Source organism: Lethenteron reissneri, chromosome 46 (assembly GCF_015708825.2).
Source record: "Lethenteron reissneri isolate LAM-NWPU_2019-01 chromosome 46, ASM1570882v1, whole genome shotgun sequence".
Taxonomy (NCBI): domain Eukaryota; kingdom Metazoa; phylum Chordata; class Hyperoartia; order Petromyzontiformes; family Petromyzontidae; genus Lethenteron; species Lethenteron reissneri.
The window spans coordinates 4,398,100-4,420,808 of NC_083824.1; the positions used below are offsets into that span (position 1 = coordinate 4,398,100).

The 22,709-nt window shown below is 45.2% G+C and overlaps 1 protein-coding gene across 1 annotated transcript in view; it reads left to right on the forward strand.

Moving 5' to 3' along the window:
• LOC133354228 (RNA polymerase II elongation factor ELL2-like) overlaps positions 1-22,709 on the forward strand; it is a 53,369-nt gene that overhangs the window by 8,312 nt on the left and 22,348 nt on the right. The window contains 3 exon segments of the mRNA XM_061570910.1: positions 3,631-3,678; positions 17,741-17,868; positions 21,666-21,829. Coding sequence (XP_061426894.1) covers positions 3,631-3,678; positions 17,741-17,868; positions 21,666-21,829 — 340 coding nt within the window.

Sequence of the window (22,709 nt, forward strand, 5' to 3'; positions counted from 1 at the left end):
AAGACTATATGGGGCGTCTTTGTCCTCCGATCATGACTTGTATATCACATGACATCACCATACTTGGCCAGTAAATGTTATAATCGGCTAATTTAACTTTTATTTCGTGTAAAAGGTATTGTGGCTGATTGTGGATGCCTTTTTCCAGCAAATGAATTCACCATGGCTGATGAAGATTTAGTTTTTTCTTCATAATTTGCATTGAATTGGTTTAATATCCTGTTGTGTAGGAATAAGCGGCGTCTCATCCGGCAGACCTGAAGGGATGGTGCGGAGATCATGCTTGCGTTTGGTTCAGATGTGCTTTCAGTGCATGCAAATGCGAAAGGGAAAATGTAATTTCCGCAGTGTATGCAACAGCAAGATATTTTTCTAAGACGTGCATTTTTGTTAGTTATTTATGCTTTTGGCTCGTTATTAAATCAATGTACCTATAAAGTCTGCACATAATGCTGTCAAGTTTTGTTGACAAAGCACAATGCGTTTGTGTGATAAACAAATTTTTGGTGAAAGGGAATTGAGGCCTGTGGTTTTTTAGAGGCAGCCGGACATGTTTTTTTTTACATGAAATATTTATGTTCGCACTTTATAATGTGCTACAGAAAATGCCAGCTGCGCTGTATTCCTGTCTGTGGAGGGTTTGTCAGCAAAAGTTGGCGTGAATTCTGTTAATTTCCTTTCAGGCTGCCGAGTGTTGAGATTAACTTTAATGTATGAGAGCTTTTAACCAAACCAGGAATGTTGGCTATGCGACCAGGTCTGAATCATTTTTGTGGATTAAAAGATTAATTAAAAAGATAAATATATGTTCATTGCATCCTTTCTGTTTGGAGGTCATTTAGTTAACTGGCCTTATCCATCTGCTGCCTACATACTTCGATATATCATTATATGCTGAAACTTGATACGAACCATTTTCATTTTCACTTCTAAAATACCATGATCTGGTACTGAACGGTTATTTCAATGGTAAGCAACGCACGTTGTGTAATATATACACACACTTGCTTATGACCAATGTGCGTGGCGGCGTACAACCGCGGCACTGTACACGAAACCATGCTTCCATATTGGGAAATGCCTATTATTAAAATAGGTTCAAGTTAGTGTGTCGCGTGTCACACAAGATAAACTCGCACTCTGGCAAGAGTTTGGCTAAAAAAAGTAATGCGCTCTACTCAACTCCTTCCATACGGTAGTCTAGCGAGCGCACTTAACTCTCACGGCAATTAAAATAACTATACTTGTAGTTTATAGCCTTAGTGAAATGTCAACGCTTAGCATTTAGGGTTTGCACTGTTTTTAATCGGTGGACATTACCTGCTATGGCGAATGGATCAGTCAAATTTACATTGATGATAAAAACATAAAACAAGCTCAAAATTGCTTAAAGAAGCATGGGGACAATGGCAGAGCCAGGATTTTCAAGTAGGGGGGCAACCCCTCCAGCAATGAAAAATTATAGGAGTTGTTAGTAAGTAAGGACTTGTCCCTTGCTTTTTATTCGACGCGTGTGCGGCGATGGTGCAGCCATCGATCGAGGGTCGAATTCGAACCGCGTTGTGTGATCGGCATCGTGCTCGCTGAAGGTGTTTGCCTTCAGGGAAGCCGTGTACTGTATACGCAACTGAGCACAATTCTGAGTCACTTATAACTGCTTTGCCGTTACTTATTGCCAATTATGGACTCAGACTATTATCCTATCATCTCGTAGAGTCCCTGGCACATAATAATATGCTACACAGTGGCAGTGGGGGGTCGCAAACGGGTACCCGATACCCGTACCCTACCCGATACCCGGCTACCCGTACCTGGCCGGGTACGGGTAGCCGTTTGCGACCCTGGTGCGGCCGGGTACGGGTACGGGTAGGCCGTGAGTCACCGGTGAGTAACCGTTTGTCACTCATTTCGGGTAGGGTACGGGTAGGGAACGGGTACGGGTACCCATTTGCGACCCTGGTGCGGCCGGGTACGGGTAAGGAATCAAAACCCGTTTGCGACCTCTGTTGGGGGGGCACATGCCACCCCACCTCCCCACTGGCTCCGCCAGTGCATGGGGAGAAGTACATTCTTGCCATTGAATTGAGAGACAGAACATGAGAGCACACGTAGGTTAGAGGTATCGGTGTTTATAAAACTACGACAGCTTGGGCAGGATGCCGAGAGAAGGGATGATGGTCGGTGGCCGAGACTAAAAATGGAGCGGCAGTCAAGTGAGGGAACGCATCCGAGCAGACGTTCGCCACATCACAGCGCCGAGAGATGGTGACGGCTCGGATGACGATGATGAGAACTGCACTACTAAGTCAGGGAGTAGATGGCACAGTTGTCTAACTTAGGCTACCTGGCTGTGGAGCCGATTCCGCGTCACTGTTCTACACATTCTGCTGCCCACCTGCCACTAACACTGAGGCAGAAACTAAAAACAGCTCAGGTCAGTACTGGCTCAAACGATGTGGGCCCTAGTTATAGCCAGGGTTTTACAGAACACCAGGTTACATGATAGCATCATTATTATACATGTACAGGCTATCGCTACACTATGAGACCTCCTTTACTAGTGACAAAATATAGTAATAGGTTTTCACCCTTTCAACTGGTACAAAAACTGACACCTTTATACAAGGGATCATGTTTGCAATTACCACAACACAGTGCATATCATTATCAGAGTTGTTTCTTTTTGTTTGCATTTTGACTGCTTGTGTTGTGATTATTGCAAACATGATTCCTTGTATAAAGGTGCCATTTTTTTGTACCAGTTGAAAGGATGAAAACCTATTACTTATACAGGCTATCGGTCGCTCCACTGCTGGATAAGAGGCTCTCCATGCCATGTGTGTTGTAGAAGTTCGTTGACAGTGCTTGGGCAGAGTGGTCAGTGGGTTTGTGAAGACGGGGAAGAGTGTAAAGGTACAGTAAGACGATGCATTTTACTGCTCTGTCTTGTGCTGTAACTCGCATAGCCCCACAGCCTGTAGCAACTTGTTATACTTGGTGGTTACTCATCCAAGCATTATCCAGGCTCAACATTGCTGATCTTTGGAAGCCTACCAGGATCGGGCACCTTCCAGCTGATTTGTTCACTGGCAGCATCATTGGGGGTAGCAACATATCCTTGGTGTTTGGAGTTGGCCATCAAGGCAAGTATTTTTTGTTCAGGGAAAGATAATGCGGTACATTTGATATTGTTGTAGCACAGGTAGAGAGACGTGTGCTCTGTTATCTCAAAACACAACTTGCCCAGCAATGCAGAGTGTATTCTAATCTGGATGCTCGTGTGAATGACAGCCAGGCATTTACAAGTGCCATCCTTATTTGTTTTTTACGTTTTCTGACCCTAGCTGGTTTCTGCAGTGGTTATTATCGTATCGGTTTGTTAAGTTATTGTTTTACGTTGCACATTGTACACCCTGACAAGATAATTATCTTTACAGAGAACGAAATGAGTGTGTTATGCAAGTCACACTACAGTGCAGTAGTTACAAACGTACGGTTATTAAATGCTGAATAAGCGCTGAATGTATTTTTCATTGAAGAGCGATTTAAAAATCACAGGCATTTGCTAACTGAGCCATATGCATTGGGAGTTTGACAGTAACGTTGTACCCTTTCTTTTATCTTCTCCAGCATTCCCTGTCATCCCAACCGACCATCCGCTTCGGAGGAGGCAAAGGGGTAAGTCAATCGCATTGGCCGTGTTTGCCGACCATCTGTATGGCACGCTGGGGAAACGGTCTGCCGAGGTCCTTCCCTCTGTGTGTGTGCGCGCGCCTCTGTACATGAAAGTGTCCTTGTCAAGATGTGCCACAGTGTGGGCCAAACCATTAACTGTTGAGTGACAAGCCAAGCATGTGCAGTGCATCGGTTGAAAAAAATGGCATGTTTCGTCAAATCCGCTTTATTGATTGCCGTTCTCCATTTGTCCTGAAATTGATTGTACTGTTTGTAGTGGTTAGCACACGGTGCCAGCACTCTTGAGTTCGATACCCAGTCATGGTCAACGTCGGCAGTGGTGAATTCCACTTCACCCGTTCCACACTGATCAGCTTAGTGAAGTTTAGTAAAACAAAACCATTGTGGGGAGACCTTAGTCTAGCACTAGCTGTACATTATTATTTACATTTCACTTGCATCCTGCGATTAGTGCACACGGGGGACGTGACTGGACTAGATCCTGTGTTTGTATTCGAGACCGCTGATGATGATGGTTTCATCTGATCCTTGAAATGTCTGGTTCAGTAAATATGAATGTGAAAGAATGCCCAAGAATAACGAAGGTTCCTGAGTGCAGGCTGAACACCTGCTCTGAAATAATGAATAAGTTGAGGTCGTGGAAGGACCAAGAACATTAATTATAGTTACAAAGATGTCACCGCAGCGTCCAGTAAACCTTTATTTTGTTCGGGGTATAAAGATCCATCAATTTACTGATTCCTATAGATTATTAAGCTCACATTACATGCGTAGAATCTCGTGTGCAAGAAGTAATGTTTAATCCTTGTTGGTGATGGTTTCATGTGACCCCTCCAGCCACTAGAGGCAGCTAGAGGCACAAAACTGTTAACTATTATTATTGTTGAATTAAATTGTCACCTAGAATCATCATGACAATTCCTTGAATCTCGTTGGGACCAAATTTTTACACCCCTATCCATTAAACTTTGTCGTTCAAAGTGGAGTTGGTGCTGAGAGAGAGGTCACTTTGTATCCATGTACAGTACTTTATGTGCTTTTTGTTGAGCTCCAAAATCTAGCGCCATGGCATGACCGTGTGTTTGTGTGGTTTCAAGATCCTGAAGGCGCTTCAAGTAACTAAAAATGTTGTGTCGTGTCAGTACAGGAGGAAATGTTGGCTTTACCGTGTGTAGGATTTATAAGCTACAGCGAGCAAACAAAGCCAAAATTTCTGTAAAATATTTATTTGGGCTGGGTCAGTGTTTGCAGCTTGTTGATCTAGATATTGACATTTGGCCACAGGTCTTAAAATCATAACATCTAGCAGCTTGAAAAGTCAACTGCTTATATTTTGGCTTGGTCACGTAATCCTGAAATCATTCTTCCAAAAAAAATTCTGCTAGGAATCACGATGATTGCCAAAAAATACATTTCTGTGCTCTATAATAACTATAACCAACAATTCTGTCTACTGTTAAATGACTCCTTTTATCTTCATCTGGCCATGATTCTTTTTTAAAATATATGCAAAAATGTTGGATGGAACCCCTTCTGTTAAATCAGATCCAAGAAAAACTCGAATTCACACGTTGCGTACTTGTTCCAGGCGAACTGTTACCTCTTTATGGGCACATAGAAGCTGACCTAAATGTTCCCATTTAATTTGGTTGAATAAATAGTGGCACGCTATAACATGAAACCCATAATGCAGTAATGCATTGAGCATGGTAGTGAATGCTGCGCAGTGCCCTCTTAACACCTGTTTATGCATGATAAACCTCTTGCCCAAGCACAATCCATGCTCAGTGCTGCATTGCTTCTGAGATCGGGCACTTTCTGGGTTAATTTGATGGGGTAATATTTTGGGACTCAAAGGGTAGTGCAGCAAATGCATTGTTGTGTGCAGGCAGTCCTCGACTTAGGAACGGGTTACGTTTCCGAGACCCTGTTCCGTAAGTCCATTTGTTCGTATCTCAGAACTCAATAGTTAATTGTATATTCGGTCAGTGTTATAAAATCTGTTATCATTCAGCAAAAGAGAGAAGCATTGTTAAACTCATCAATAAAAAATAAATATTGTACTTTTCCACGTAATACGGTCATAAATACTATGTAGTAAATAAAACATAAAATAAAGTAACTTAAAAAAAACGTTTTATTTTCACTTCCATTGCGTCCTAATGCTGGTTTGCTTGTTGTCGGAAGGGGCATTTCTAGGAGGAGACTCGTTAAATCTCGTGGAGGATTGCTCCGCCGAACAAAATAGTTCCGCAGTTTGATTCATAAGTACGACCGAACATTTGAAAATCGGATGGTTAAAAAAAATTCCATCTTGCGGGGGTTCATAAGTGTGGATGTTTCTAAGTCAGACGTTCGTATTTTGGCGACTGTGTGTGTATTGTATTTTAATGCTCCCATGTCTGCTCTCTGCGTTCACAAACTCACTGACTCGCGTGGTGAAGTATGGTAAACAAACCCCCACAACCCGCACGATGGGAGGGGGAGGCCCTCATTTGGCTGTGGATTAACAAAACGGCTGTACATGTGTGTACATGTACACAAACAATGACATATTTGGGGATATTTTAATTATAGTTTTAACAAAGAAGAGAAACAACACCGGTCACGTGAAATGTGTCTGCCAGTTTGAGTAAACACGGACAATTCGGTAGGGTAACGCCGTTCCCCCATGCGCCGCAAACGGCAGCTGCGAGCCAGAGGTCGCAACCGGGTACCCGATACCCGTACCCTACCCGATACCCGGCTACCCTTACCCGGCCGGGTACGGGTACCCGTTTGCGACCCTGGTGCGGCCGGGTACGGGTACGGGTAGGCCGTGAGTCACTGGTGAGTAACCGTTTGTCACTCATTTCGGGTAGGGTACGGGTACCCGTACCCAGCCGGGTACGGGTACCCATTTGCGACCATGGTGCGGCCGGGTTCGGGTAAGGAATCAAAACCCGTTTGCGACCTCTGCTGCGAGCCGAGCCTGGACTGATTGCCAGCCTCGGTGTGTCCGTGACCCCACTCGACCGGTGGAACGTGTTGCGGCCGCCACAGGTGTCTGACCTCAGGCATCTCGTCCCCACCGACCAACTTGGCATGCAACCGCCCTCATCGCCACTGGCATTACTGGCGTTGGGTAAAATGGTGGGGGGCGGAGAGGCATACCTGGTGGAATGGGGCCACATGATCATAAAAGGTCGCTTGTCCGGGTTAAAATATGAGCAGACAAACAAAACCCAGCGATAGATTAGCTACCCAAAAGAGCCGATTCAGTGGTCTCAAGGTAAAATATGATTACTTGCTCCAGTTCATAATTTCTAAGACCTTTTTACTTTCAGTAGATATTTGTGCATTCTGGGTTTCATGGTTAGATCGGCGCCCTGTTGATTTCACCAAATGAAAGAAAATAGCAATATGTTGAGCCATTTCTGGTCCCATAGAGAGAATTTTTTTAAGGAAGAGGTGCACAATATCATTAAAGTTTTATTTGGTTGTAATCTATGGAAAAAACTTGAGTTATAATATAGATTGTCCAATTCCTTTTAGCTCCAAAGTGGGTAGCTAAAGTCGTCTGAAGCATCAGGCATGTACATGTGTTACCACGTCACTTGAATTGCTGAGTACATGGACAGCCCGTTTGTCAATCCACTACTGGATGAAGGCCTCACCACACTGTCCAGACAGTTTGGGTTATTTATCCATATTTTACAATGCTCGTTTTGTTAAAGTTGATGGTGGCATAAGTACAAATACAAGTTTAGATTTTTCTAGACTGCCCTCTCCTGCCCACAATGCCTACTGCACGTATTTTGTGTGAATGTGATCATCCATCCAAGCACTATCCAGGCTCAACCCTGTTTAAGTTCCCCGGTCTGATGGGATTGCATGCCTTCCGAGTGATTTATTGTGCGGAGTGAGACTAGAATGCCGTCACTAAGGATATGCCCCTGTGGCGATGTATACTCTGCCTCGTTGGCTGTAGGTGACGGCTGCATATTACTGCTCTGTGTGTTATCGCAGAGAGGAAGAGAGAACGAAGCTAGGCCTATGTTTAGTAATGCCACAATCTAAGGAAAACCCCAAACGAAACGCAATCATCGAGCAAAGTGTGAATTTGCAGAAGCACTGACTTCACTTTTCATGTGTTGTTCTGTACGGTATGTGTATTCATGTTATAATGTTATACCATATGTCTAATGCAGGTTACCTACCGTGTGTATATTCTTACAATCGTTTCTGGCTTCGGCAGTAACGTGTGTATAGAAACAACCTGGTTGTAAGATTAGCCGAATCTGTCGGCGTACATGCGGTTGATGTATGTTCAATCTCTTGTGGGCTTGTGTCGGCAGTTCGTTATAAGAGGAGGAGGCTGAAGTTGCCGTGTAATTGTGCATGCCCACGCATGTGGAAATGTACAGTTTGGCTGGTGCCTTTTTAATTGTGGCTGAGCAACTCTCGCAAGTTGAACGAACGTGATAAGCAGCCAAAATGTTGGATTAAGGCATCCAAAGCTGCCCAAACAACTCTACCTTTAACGGTAGTTTAAAGGCTATGTCAACATGGCCACAATCGTAATCGCATTATTATACTATTTGCATAATATGTTGCTTTTCTGATGAGGTAGTAGCTTGGCTTCGTATTATTTTCGAATTCAAAAACCCCAGCATCACTGTGCTCATATGCATGACATGGTCGCAGGGTTTAAAGTTACACACAGCTGTGATGCTACTGTCATCTCTCGCGCATAAACTTCTCGTACCTTTTGTACCCAATTGTTGGCATTTTTGGAAAATCCTATGACCCAGTAAACTTACACAAAAAAATGTAGTGTGATCACGTGCGCATATATATATGGCAGTGGTAAAATGTGGGGTTACCTCTATTTGAATGTTTCTTCTTAGTCAAGCGACTCTGGGGTTACATTCACGTGAACTGGGGTTTCCAGTAATGCTGGGAGTAGTCACATCCTGTTTGTATTCGCCGTGACAGTCATATTGGGGTGTTGCAGGATGTTTTAAATGCCAAACGGAGTCTCGTTGAGTGGTGACTGATCCTTACAGCACAGTTAAAAGAGAGCTTTGAGAAAGGTTAATGCAATCTCTCTACACGCGGTGGTTGTGCAATACATTTTGAGAGCCGGAATGATTCGTTGCTTTTAAAAAACATTGATAAACTCGTTGTGTACACACATCACATTTTTTTTCCGGAAGAAGTAATGATTTTTTTTACGTGCGTTGACATTTTTTTGTGAGGCTAATTGTCTAACGAAATGACACCAGCTTGTTTCAACGAGATATACAGAACAGACGAGACGTCACGTCACAAATGAGAGGCTGTACGAGCAGCACCGTACGGACCGGAACTACCTTACAGAGAAAAAACAAATGATTGACGGTACGGAAGAGACAAATATTGATGCTTGAATCGAGTTGTGACCCAAAGTGGTGAGAACTCACGGAGCTCACCGGGAGTTTCAATCATTACCTACCCATGGTATCTGTTTCAATTCACCCGAAGGTTCGTGAAACCCTTTGTCAGGCCGCTGCTGAATCAGTCGTGGGACTTGTGTGGCCTTGCTTCACATTGCGGGTTGGTGAAGAAGGGGGGGGGGGGGCCAAGAGCCAGCTCGGATATCACGCACTGACGATAACCGTGGCTGGGAATCGAACTCGCGTTGCTGCATTCACGGCGTAAGCGCGCTAATTATGGTGCCACGGCTCCTTGTGTGCGAATCAATTTTGGGCTCTGCTGTCTTTTTGACGAGCACAAATTAAAGTGTTTAATGCCCCTATATAGCCAGCGAATGTATTTTAGAGAAAGGAGTGCCAGCAAACTCAGTGTCCTCATGTATTTATAGGAGGTCTGTGCAGATATTTAAATATCCAGTGACGTGCACATCACCCGGAGGTAACATGGTGGCTGCATTATTGCACTTTGCTACCATTGATCTTTTTTTTAGATCCTTTAACTTGTGTTTCGTTTTGGCCACCACCACATGGTTAGGAGTAACAGGCTACAACGGGTGGCTACGACATCGTGCATATTAACAATGTTGGTTGGGGTCTTTTGTTATGTAAAAAAAAACCTCAAGTTGTGGATACCATCAAAAAACATTGTGTCATCACAGCAAAAACAACTTTTGGCCACTCACATTGCCTGGACAACTGCTGTGTATGTATAGTGGTCAATTATCAAACCTGCTCTTCATTTGAAAGAGCTGTGTGTGCAACAACATTTTTCATTGTGCCCACTCTACTGATAAAAAAACCCCAGTGGCCACCGTGTATCGTGTTTAATGTAGGAATGTTAACAGTGCTTCTACGTTACATACGAGCGCTGGAAGAAAAAACAACTTTACAGCTGCACCCAAAGAGCACCTGGAGCCTGCTTTCGCTCACATGTTCTATTCAAGACTGATTACGAAAAGTTAGGGCTATTGATCATGTAACAAAAGTGAATCACAATAAGTTTATTTTTTTTGGTTTGGCTGTAACCCCCACACACACACTGGTCTCCTGCTACAGTGGCAGGCCGAGCCTTTTAAATTAACAGCTCAGTTAAATGGCATTCTTTTGTGTTTGCTTGTGAAAAATGCAGCCCTTTTATTGGACCTCGGCTAATCGGGTTGCATCCTGTTATTGGCAATGCAGCCAGTGGGTTTTATGGTAACTGGACTTAAGCAATAGTGATGTACCATCATTTGTGTCGGTGATGACAGAGTTTGGCCGTATGCTGCAGCAGCAGAAGTGCAGTGCCCGCAAAGATGGCGAAAATAGATTATCGTTGTTATATACTCGGTTTACACGAAATTCCCGCTGAATTAGATGAAGCTTAGAAACGCGGTAAAATACGATTAAATCTCAACGTATGTACAGTGCAACATTGGATTACATTTTCAAGCGCACCCCAAACCGCAGTAGTAGCACTAAGGGTTAGCAGTTGCCGTAACTATGATAGTAAGTTGTCCATGTACTGCCCTTTTGTAAATCCACTGCTGGAAAATGTTCGTGAGGATTATCATCCGGTACTTCATGCTGGTCAATGTGGGTTGGTCAAGGCAGGCAGCAGAGAAGTACAGTACATTCTAGATTTGAAGCTTTCGTGACTGCGAGGATTCATATTCTTAGGTGTTTTCGGTAAAGTCACGTAGGTAAAAAATTAAAATTCTTAATTAATAAGTACAGTACAACAATTAATTTTGGCACGCTCCTTTATGCTGCCCTACCACGTTGCCTCACAATTCCAAGGATAAGTCAGGTTCAGGCTGGAGCTGGGCTATTCGATTTTATTTAAGTACTGTAATTGATAAGGATACCGATTGTCGGTTTGGTTTCTGGACTTTATAACTTTTTTCTTTTACCACGGAAAGGCCACTCGGCTATATAGCTCTTTTTCAGAAAAATTCTCGCCACAAATTATAGCTCAACGAAGTGACTTTTCGCGTGGAAATTTATAGCAGCCAAGTACTCGTAAACGCACGCTTCTAAATGTGGAGGGAAAAACCGGAGGACCCAGAGAAAAATCCACGCGACCACAGGGAGAGAGAGACACCGCAAACTTCAAATATACAGCAGCAGGCGTCGGGTCGGGATCGAAGCCACGACCTCCAGCATATCAGGCGAGGTAGTTAACATCTCGCCACCCTGGCGCCCCTTAATCGGACAATGCCAAAATACTCTTGACGTCTGTTCCCACGTGTGTCACTGGACGGGAGATAGAGGAAGGGGTTTGATGACATCAGCCTTGTCACGCTCGTTGTGATTTGTTGGGAATTTCCTGCCTTCAGGAGGCAGGATGTCGGGACAGCTGTAATGTTTTGAGGGAGCCCGAGTAATTTACCCAAAATAAAGTAGTCGGTTAGACTTTTTATTTGACTCATTAACTAAATGGACTGATTTTCCCGGCTGTAGCTTTGTGTGGATTTCGTGTGATGTATGAATGAAGTGAAGGATTGAGCACAATGTCACATGCATGTACATGCACTAGAGGAACGGTTTAACACTTTCTCAATACAGTTTCATCAGAATCTTTATTTACGCTGCAGGATGAAGCCGATGAACTATAAAACTCTTTGACAGATGTCCATTTGGGGCGGGTCAGAACGATGCAACAAACAATACAAAAACATGATAGTGCAACGTATAGGTCAAGTAAGCAAGTGACGTAAAAAATTAACAATTTTTATTTTACCAGGTAAACCCCAATGAGCTATGAGCTTCTTTTTCAGAAGCGACCTGGCCACAAATGATAGCTCAACGAAGTGGCTTATCACGTGGAAATTTATAGCAGTCAAATAATCTAAGCGCATGCTTCTATCCTGTGTGCCCCAGGGCAGTCTGGCTCCAGTTGTAATATCTGTGCGAAAAATACGACAGTCACGATTTACGTGTTTCATTCAAGTACTTGTGACATCACTGCATTGGCTACTTTGTCAGCAGAGGGCAGTGTGGAAAAATACATTGTACAGTACTCTGCTATGCTCTCCAATTTCACTAATTTGCTGTAAACAACGTGGTCAAATTTCGATTTAAAGCTTTCGTGACTCGCATGGATTCATATTCTTGGTTCTTTCGGTAAAGTCACGTAGAAGGGAAATAATAAAATAATAAAAGTAAAACATAATAAGATAAAATTCTCACGACGTTTTGGCCATAACGCAAGCAGCCGTCCTCAGGTGAAGAACAGGGCTGTCGGAAAGACCGCGTCCTAATGAACACTGCTAAGCTTGGCAGCGTATTTTTAAGCTGGGTCGGAGGAGGAGAGAGCCTTGACAAAGGAGTTTACGTGGTCAAGTACGCTAAATTATGTCCCATGACCTGTGCTGTGTAGGGAGGCCTTTACCCAACAGTGGATTGTCCAGTCCAACAAATTGATGTCACTAAAGGTTTGCATAGTGATGCATTACCTGGTGGAGGGTTTATCTATATATATAAAATCGTGCATGTCTGTCTGTCTGTGTATGTGTGTGTGGATTTCGGACCATACGCACTTTCATTGGACGGCGGTTGCCCCTGGCAACAGCTAACGACGCCTTCGCCGCTTTCATTGGACGGCGGTTGCCCCTGGCAACGAGTAGCAACTTTTCGCCGCGGGGTGGACGCCATTTTTAATAGCGCGGGGGGGGGGGGGGGACCGGCACCCGTACCCAGCGTTCGCCGGGTGGGAAAATCAGGCAAGGCGGGAGGCTCTGCACGGTGCTAGGCCTCGACACCCAACACGCCACTCTGAGGTAAATTCATACAAATTTCACGTCCTCTACAGAGTGGCGAGGGAGGCAGAGTGGCGAGGGAGGGACTCAGCCTCAAAACGAGTAACTGGTGTGGCGTATTAACATCGCCACTGGGGAGACAAAGGCGGCCGGGCGTGGTGGATACAAGTCCCGGGCAAAGCCAGGTCATGACTATGTGTGTATGTGTTTATGTGTGTCTGTGTGTCTGTATGTATGTGTGTATGTATGTGTCTGTATGTGTTTGTGTGTATGTATGTGTGTGTCTGTATGTATGTGTGTGTGTATTGTGTATGTGTTTGTGTGTATGTATGTGTGTGTTTGTATGTATGTGTATGTCTGTGTGTATGTGTGTGTGTATTGTGTGTGTGTCTGTGTGTGTGCGCGTGTGTTGTGTAGGGGGAACGGTAGTGTAGTGCTTAGCGTGCTGCCTGTGTGTGTGTCTGTGTGTGTGTGTCTGTGTGTGTGTGTCTGTGTGTGTGTGTCTGTGTGTGTGTGTGTGGTGTGTGGGGAGCGGTAGTGTAGTGGTTAGCGTGCTGTCTGTGTCTGTGTGTGTGTGTCTGTGTGTGTGTGTCTGTGTGTGTGTCTGTGTGTGTGCGTGTGTGGTGTATGGGGAGCAGTAGTGTAGTGGTTAGCGTGCTGTCTGTGTGTCTGTGTGTGTGTGTCTGTGTGTGTGTGTCTGTGTGTGTGTCTGTGTGTGTGTGTCTGTGTGTGTGTGTCTGTGTGTGTGTCTGTCTGTGTGTGTGTGTGTGTCTGTGTGTGTGTCTGTGTGTGTGCGCGTGTGTTGTGTAGGGGGAACGGTAGTGTAGTGCTTAGCGTGCTGCCTGTGTGTGTGTGTGTGTCTGTGTGTGTGTCTGTGTGTGTGCGTGTGTGGTGTGTGGGGAGCGGTAGTGTAGTGGTTAGCGTGCTGTCTGTGTGTCTGTGTGTGTGTCTGTCTGTGTGTCTGTGTGTGTGTGTCTGTGTGTGTGTCTGTGTGTGTGCGTGTGTGGTGTGTAGGGGGAACGGTAGTGTAGTGCTTAGCGTGCTGCCTGTGTGTGTGTCTGTGTGTGTGTGTCTGTGTGTGGGTGTCTGTGTGTGTGTGTGTGTCTGTGCGTGTGTGGTGTGTGGGGAGCGGTAGTGTAGTGGTTAGCGTGCTGTCTGTGTGTCTGTCTGTGTCTGTCTGTGTGTGTCTGCGTGTGTCTGTGTGTGTGTCTGTGTGTGTGTCTGTGCGTCTGTGTGTGTGAGGAGCGGTGGGTGTAGTGGTTAACGCTACGCTGCGCTACCAACCCGGCGAACCCAGTTCGATTCCCGCTCATGGCCACCACCGGTCAAGATTATTTGAACCTCCCCTAGGTCGACTCAGCCTCAAACGAGTAACTGGTGTGGCGTATTAACATCGCCACTGGGGAGACAAAGGCGGCCGGCCGTGGTGGATACAAGTCCCGGGCGAAGCCGGGTAGTACAGCTAGTTCTCGATAAAGAAGCTTCTTATAACTCGTATCAAGTGGCTTGTTATGCACATGCCAGGTAGAGCTGTGTAAGCTGAGAGCTTTGTGTTTTTTTGGCATCGTTTTTTTAGCGACAAGCCATACTTTACATAAAGTATGCTCGTTGTTGTGTTTGTGTGCTTGGGAGGCCATTGGCGATTAGCTGTATGCTGGTAGGTAATTTCTCAAATTAGAACAATTGCTTTAATCACACGAAGATTTTCATAATAATCCCCCTAAATGGTATGACATCACCTCGGCATTAATGGCATGTTTTACAAAATACAACTGGATCTCTGGTTTTAGATTCGAAAATAGTAAAATCAACATTCACTGCATTTATAATCCCTTATTATAAATGATGCTGACCAATTTCTCTCGTAAAACCGAGGTATTTTATGTAATTGCCTAGATTACCTTAAGCACTTGAATCATGTTGGCAGGCATCACAATGACCCCCCTTCCCACTCCCCCAATATTTGTACCGGAATCTAATGAAATTAAATCTTGTTATAACGTTGTTATTTTTTTATTTAGTTCACTGCAAACGGCTCGTTTTTGACATCGCGAGCAGTCCCTGTGGCAAGCCCGGGCAGTGATACCGTGTCTCACGTTGGACTTTGGCTGAAACAGCGTGATATCCGCGCACTGACGTTCGTGGCAAAAACCACAATCAACACGCACTTGTTTTCCCATTTAGCAGTGTCACCGACCACGGGGGGTCCATACGGAGGACACACGCACGTGGGGTCACGATTTATTGTTGACTTGCGATTGGAGCAGATCGTATTGCCGGAGGCACCTTTGCAGATTCAGGCGCCGTCACTGCAAGCTGCATTGACGCCTAAAAGTTTGCATCGGCGTGCTTGTTTAAAAAAAACAAGTGAAGGTGTCTGCGGCATGCAGGCACTTGTTGCGTCAGGCGAGGATGCAGGAGTGACGCGCCAGGAGGCACTTACCAGGAGGCTGTGTGGGGTCTTTGGAACGGTGATTTAACGCACGCACGTCACGAGTGTGCATTTTAAGTGGCATTTCACCTGTGCGAAAGCCATCATCAAGTCCGGCGGCGCGCCGTCGACGCCGTTAGGAATCGCTGCGACGGCGAGTTGCTTCTTTATCCTCGTTCGGTTCAAGAAAAAACGAGCCGCTGCCCCCCCCCCCCCCCGCGCAAAGGTGCCTTGCGCCAGAGCAATTACATTGTCTCCGTGACAACGCAGGTCGGCTTCCGTAGCATCAACACATTTAGTTAATGCATGCGTTATAATTTGTGCCGTGCATGGCTCGGCGGCTGACTATTATGGACCCATGGGAGTCTGTAAAACGCGCACGGGGTGCGTGCTTGTGTTTTGTTTACGCGTGCAATGTGTTATTATCAGTAGAAAGCAGTAGATGTAAATATTGAGTCAGCTTTTGCTTGGCCCCTTTCTAATCTCGAGTCTGTGATTTGATGCCTCGTGCTTCAGCCATTTATCCTCATAGGGCTGCACGTAAAACAAGTTCAGAAGCACCCTGTCTTAATCTATCTTAATTCCTGTATGCAGGGGATTGCGGGAAAGGACAGAAAATGAATGGAACTTGTAAACACAATAATGGAGATGGAGCGCTGACAAGAGTTCGATGCCTGTAATGGGTGTTCTTCATTAGACTCGGCACATGAGATGTGACACGGATTGACTGCAGGGCATCACAACTCGAGTTTTAATCTGGGAGAGCAGCGGCAGTGCCGTAAATTCACGCTACGGGGGTTGGCCTTGTCGCAGGTTTCCAAAAACGTCCCGGATTTGTGCCGGAACCCGGGACAACCCCCCCCCCTCCACTTACTCGTAGCCGCAGCTTGCCGTCACGCCGCTGATGTGACTACGGGGACGGTTGCTGAGGTCAGCCGTGAGTGGGCCGTCCTTAGTCTCGCATCGGCGGACGCATGCAGCGTGTGACGCAGGCAGACTTGGGAGCATATTGATTTTCTCTCGTCGCTATACAGCGGGGCGTGAGCGTCTGCGTCAGCTCTCGGGCGATTTGCGTGCGTACGCCGCGGTCCGTGGCATCCTGTGTCGCTTTCATGCTCGTTGACTGACATATCGGAGTATCTCTGTGAGTCACCGGGGACTTGTGTCTCAAAGCACAGCTCCTGCAGCAGCGCGGGGTTAAACGGGTGGTCTGTTGTCATCGTATTGATAGCTACATTTCGGCTACATCCGGTGGCAATGAGTACAACTTTTCCCGAATACTGCTTTCTATTCATAAATGTAACCTGGGGTTATTATGTTTCTGCGTCATGACGGGATGGGCTGTGTGTGTGGATGTTTGAGGGCTAATACAAATATTCAGGTGTGTAGCTGTTGAATTATCCACAGACTCCTGTATTTACTGATTTATACTTTTAGTAAAGGAATCTTTTATTTTTGCATTACAATTAATCGTGTAACAAAACATCTACGTGACTTTACCGAAAGAACCAAGAAGATGAATCTCTGCAGTCACGAAAGCTTTAAATCGAAATCATTTGATAGATTAAAATGTATTCTTGTGCTCATGATATTATATCGTCAAATCATGCTTGTGATAATTGGTTCATAATAATTAATTTAAATTAAATGCAAATATTATGTTACCGTTACGTTTAGGGTAATATTCAAACTAAACTGTACAGATAATACTATACCAGAGAAAATGAGCACGAATACAAATGAGACAGAAAAAAAACTGGACACATTTTTGAATTTTGACAATTCATATAATTTACGGGGAGGGGTGTAGCGGTTAAATTGTCACATTGCGATGGTAATATGATGATGTTTAGTGGCCTTTGTAAAAGGAGATGTTGGTTTCTCTATATACGCCTTCGTGTTGTGCATGTCCCACATATTTGCCAAGTGTCTGGATTTGAGGTTGCATTTATGCGTTCTATAAATACAAATCTTATTACATTGCTCTGAAAAGAGTCTAGACTCAGCGTTCAGTCATGGCTGAAAAATATGCTCTTCATATTTTCTTTCGTGACGTTTTTCGCTGCTTGTTATACAGGATGTGAAACTTTCTCGTGCCATGTTTTTCACGTTAATAAATTAATGACGGCCATTTTCATTCTGCCAACGGATGGAGGCCCCCCCCCCCCTCCCGTACACACACCATGTCAGTCATGGTGTTTTTTGACATGCCACACTGGTGAGTGCCGATTGGTGAAGGAAAAGAGAAGACAGCCAGGTCTGACATCACTTGCCACTGATGCGAGCTGTGAACCGGGAATTAAACTCGGGTTACCGGCTTTGTAGGTGCGCTGCACCACTGCTCCACAACAGATATTCTCCAACACAAATAAACTAATGTCGTTGCTTCTTTTGTTATTCATTTGTCTTGTCCGCAGGTTATGAAGATCCCTGTGCCAAAATCGGAATGCCTGTCAGGGCTGCGGTGTTTTTCCTTCGATGTGTCGAGCGCGGGGAGGGACGGTCCCCAGGCGAGCTTGGAGTGCATCAAGCAGTACACGGACAGGTACGGTGGCCCCACCGCAGCCTGCTGTCACGCAGAAGCAGCAGCAGCAGCGCAATTGCGTCACCGCCCATCCTTATCTGCAGTCTGCACGCGCCGGTTTAAAAATCTCGTCTGCCCAAGTTTCCCAAGTGGCTTGTGTACAGTGTACACAGCGAGAGGGGGGGGGGCGCTTGTGGCAATCTATTCTTGACACAAGCACATTAGTGGTCGTATAATTGCCCACCCCCCCCAATTCTGCATACCTTATAAATAAAGCTGAAAGCGTAATTGCGTGTGCTAGATAAATAAACGCGTAGGCTCTGTTTGTTTGTTTTTTACGCTAGGCAGGATGGTGAAGTGAAATGTCTCTCGGTGTCTGCACCAGCATTGCACATTGGGGTGCGCTATCCCTTCCTATGTAGGCAACGCAACTCATAAATCACCACGCTTTACACCATTTACATCATGTGGTTCGTTGACGTGGCGTAGCGGTACTGCAGTTCGGATCAATCAGCTGCCCTGGTTATTTAATGCAGGTGTAGTAACCAAAACAGTTACGTCAAGTTCGCTTCACACTGGACAATTAAGGTCCTCCATCATTGGAACCTCATTTGCCAGTGAAAAATATGATAATTGGTTTTTTACCCTTCTATCTGGCAACAAAACTGACACCTTTTTTACAATGAGTCATGTTTGCATAGACCACAATACCTGCAGTCATAATGCAAACAAAAAACATAACTCTGATAATGTGCACTGTCCTTGAAGTTGATTGGTCCACACCCGAGACAGCTTTCCTTAGAGCCTAGTCTCAGGTCCTGTGACATAGTTTGAAAATAAAAATTGCCTGCAAATTATTTAGTTGAAATAGACACAGCAATCATCGCCCCCTCCTGCAAAAAACTTGGTAGGAGCATCCTGAAAGAGACGTGAGACTCGATAAAGTATGGTAAAATATTCCCACAACCTGGGCGGCATTGGGGAGGCTCTCATCCAGAAGCAGATTAATAAAAGGCAAGTGTATGTGCACGCCTTTACTGTAGTGTTAGTTGATGCCACCAAACAACAATATGAATCATGTTGATGCCGTTGTCTTGTAGAGCCATTAGAAATTAGAAATGGCTCTTCTTGATGTTTCGCACTTTGCACACAGATTGCTTGTGCTTTTCTACGCTCTGTTTTGGATATGTCTGTGCGCCCTGGTTTCACCGAGTGCCTTAGAACCCTTTCATAAACACGTTGGCAATGCTTCTGCAACGCTGTTTGTTTTTAAACTATAACGTATTAACACAACTGTTGTGGCTTTTGGGGGTCCTTTATTGACCTTACTTTGTCTGATAGTCGTTTGAGAGGCTTCAGACAGTTTTTTTTATTTTGCTGTTGTCACCGTGAGCTCATGGAAATCCGCCAACATCGGAAGCTCCTCTTTGAAGGAAGGGAAATAAAGCAATCAGCGTTTTTTTTGCGTGCATTTTCTCTTTCCGCAGCCTTGCACAGTTTTGGTTTACGCAATTCCGAGTGGCACAGTTTCCACAAACTGTAGGACTTCTCTTTGTTTTGCAAAGAGCATTTTGTCGGCCCCCTCCCCAAGCCCCTGACCGAGCGAGCGGCACTCGGGGACATAGTCGCACATGCGGGGTGGGGCGTGGAGTGTGAAAGGAAAGGCACCGTTAAGCACGGGGAGGCTTTGCGGGGATTAAGCTCCGCTTGTTTTACCTCTGCTCCTGATAAACATTGCCAGACTGGCACCCCCCCCCCCCCCGCGTGCCCCAAGGGTGTAGAGCTGACATGAAATGACCCTTACCGTTTACAGTGCTTTTATAAACAGAAAGAGCCCCCCACCACCCCAGGTGGATTGCAGATGGAAAAATCGTGTCGTGTGTCCATTGAGCCGTTGCTAGCATCTGTCGTACCACATTCTAAACAGATCCAACGTTGTGCAAACAGCGATCGCGATTAGCGCGTTTGGCTGCGTACGGCGAGTAAGAAGTTAGTCGTACATACGTGCAAGGATTGTATGAGCTGCGGTTAACGTTAATGTTGCCTTATTGCCACCGTTGGAACGCAGTGGATCATTTTTACTTGATAACATTTACGTGGGTGAGAGGTAGTCCATTTATTATTGGGAATCGAGAACGCTGTTTCGCATTGTTATCATAATATGTAAACCCTGGAGCAATTATATTACTTGAATAAATGTAGATGCCGTGTAGTGTACGCACCAGCAAGCAATGTGCAGAGGTGGTTGTTTGTCTTTTTTTATTACAGGGTAGGCACGTGGCGTTGTAAATCATCATGGCTGGTGGATGATTAATATGCCCCTGGCACGGCACAAATTGGCCGACTTATGTGAATTTAAGATGGCCTCGGTGATGTAATATATGCATCGTATTTCTCATCCTGTTAACTAGTTATTACAGTGTCATCGTCTGCAGTGGGGGAGAAAAAGCAGCTGCTGAATAAATAAGTAATCCGTGGAATGCAAAGTCACGTTTGCACGGCTGAAATAGTGCGAGGGACACACACGACATGAAATTCTTAGCAAAATCAACAAGTTCTTGACTGGTGGCACTGCAACGGCTACTGTCGGTAGCTCGAGAATTAGTGCGCTTCACAGTGTGATAGCATCATGTGAAAACATCTCGCCGATGATAAGCATTTTTTCAGTTGTGATAAATAGCACAATACATGCACTGTGAGCGTCCCAGTTGGATTTTAAAACTAGGTAATGAGCTTATATATGGAGGATGCGATGCAAAAGAGCACAACGATTGTATTTCTTAGGTGTGTCGAAGGTGTACGTCCCAGATTGTCCAATGTAGATGGGAAGTGTTGATATCTAGAAAGAAATTAACGAGCGCTCCGATGCCACCGTTTCACTCCCGTTCTTTTTTATGTCACAACAGCAGTGTTGTCCAGTGCTCTTTTGATCGTAATTTTAAACTCATTTATTTTTAAACAATGACGTTTTAAACACGTCGCGTCAGCCTGCGACACGCAGTGCACCTATTTACAAGATTGCTGTTCGCGAATTGTGGTGTACCTTTAAGTACTGGATATCCCAAGCTTTTGAAGGCTGTTAATTCCCTCTCGGAAGCGTTTTCGTGTCATACCGCGTGTTGTTTGGTGCTGACTCCGACGTTTCGGCCACATACTGGGAGCTTCTTGCCGAACTAAAATGAAGAATATTCATATTCTTAGGTTTTTTTCGGTAAAGTCACGTAGGTAAAAAATTTTAATTAATAAAAGTAAAATAAAATACTTATTTTACTTTTAGTAAAATAAAATACTTATTTTACTTTTATTAATTTTAATTAATAAAAGTAAAATAAATTAATAAAAGTAAAAAATTTGTATTAATAAAAGTAAAATAAAATACTTATTTTACTTTTAGTAAAATAAAATACTTATTTTACTTTTATTAATTTTAATTTTTTTCCTACGTGACTTTACCGAAAAAACCTAAGAATATGAATCCTTGCAGTCACGAAAGCTTCAAATCTAGAATTAAAATGAAGAAACCCATTCGAGAGGCTCCCAGAACGTGGAGCGAACGTGGGGCATCGTTTCGAAAAATGCGGTACAACCAAAAAACTCCCGTCGCAGAGCTATGCAGCACAACTGTAAAAAAGATAGTACTATGTTTCAAATGTATTAGTTCATGTACAGCCCTTATGTCTATCCACTCTTTCTTTTGCGGTTCATTGGGTTGTTTGAATGCACTGCGAAAGCCTGCACGGTGGTGTTTACTCTGCACTACACCTCCAAATGTACAAAGCCATCACCTGTGCTCTATCCCCAATCTGCTGCGTGCACAGCAACGGCTCCTGCCTGCTGGACTGCCTGGGCAGCGTTCAGGACAAGATAACGGTGTGCGCCACCGACGACTCGTATCAGATGACACGCGAGCGCATGACGCAGGCCGAGGAGGAGACGCGCAGCCGCGGCGTCATCGAGATCAAGCCCGGAGGGCCCTTCCTCGGTGGGTTTCGCCCGTCGCGGTCGAGCAAAACGCGTTCGATGCCTCCGTCTCAAGCGGGGGGTGGAGGGTTGGCAAGCACAATAACGAGAAGAGCCATGTTTGTGATAATTCGGCACAAAACTCAATATTTCAAGAGCCGCAGTGCGTGCGGGTACGTACCTCCTCTTTAAGGACCGCTTCGAGACGTAATGTTATGTAATGTACGTAATTTTACATTACGTAACGTACATTATGTAATGTACGTACATTACGTAACGTACGTACGTACATTACGTCTTGAACGGAGGTCGCAATCGGGTACCCGATACCCGTACCCTACCCGATACCCGGCTACCCGTACCCGGCCGGGTACGGGTACGGGTACCCGTTTGTGACCCTGGTGCGGCCGGGTACGGGTACGGGTAGACCGTGAGTCACTGGTGAGTAACCGTTTGTCACTCATTTCGGTTAGGGTACGGGTACGGGTAGGGAACGGGTACCCGTACCCGGCGAGGTACGGGTAGGTAAGGAATCAAAACACGTTTGCGACCTCTGGTCTTGAAGCAGTCCTTAAAGAGCGGCAGGTTTTGGCGACCCCTGGTCTAGAGTTATGGTCGTGGACGTGGCGGCATCAAAAGCGTGTCCACAGCTGGCGTTGTGGTGAAAAAAAATTAACAAGACGTTCCTCTACAAAGAGCAAAGTGCAGCATTACGGCAAAGGTACAGCCCTGCAATGACTTGTTAATTCCGCTGGCGGCAGAAGGGCCTCTCCTCGAGGGAGCTCTCGAGAGCTCTTCTCAATGGCGTTTTGGTTTACTCTTCTCCCAAGTGACTAATGAAAACAATAGTGCGCTTGGGAGCACAGTGCACTTAGTTGGCACCAGGAGATAAGGCCTCTTTT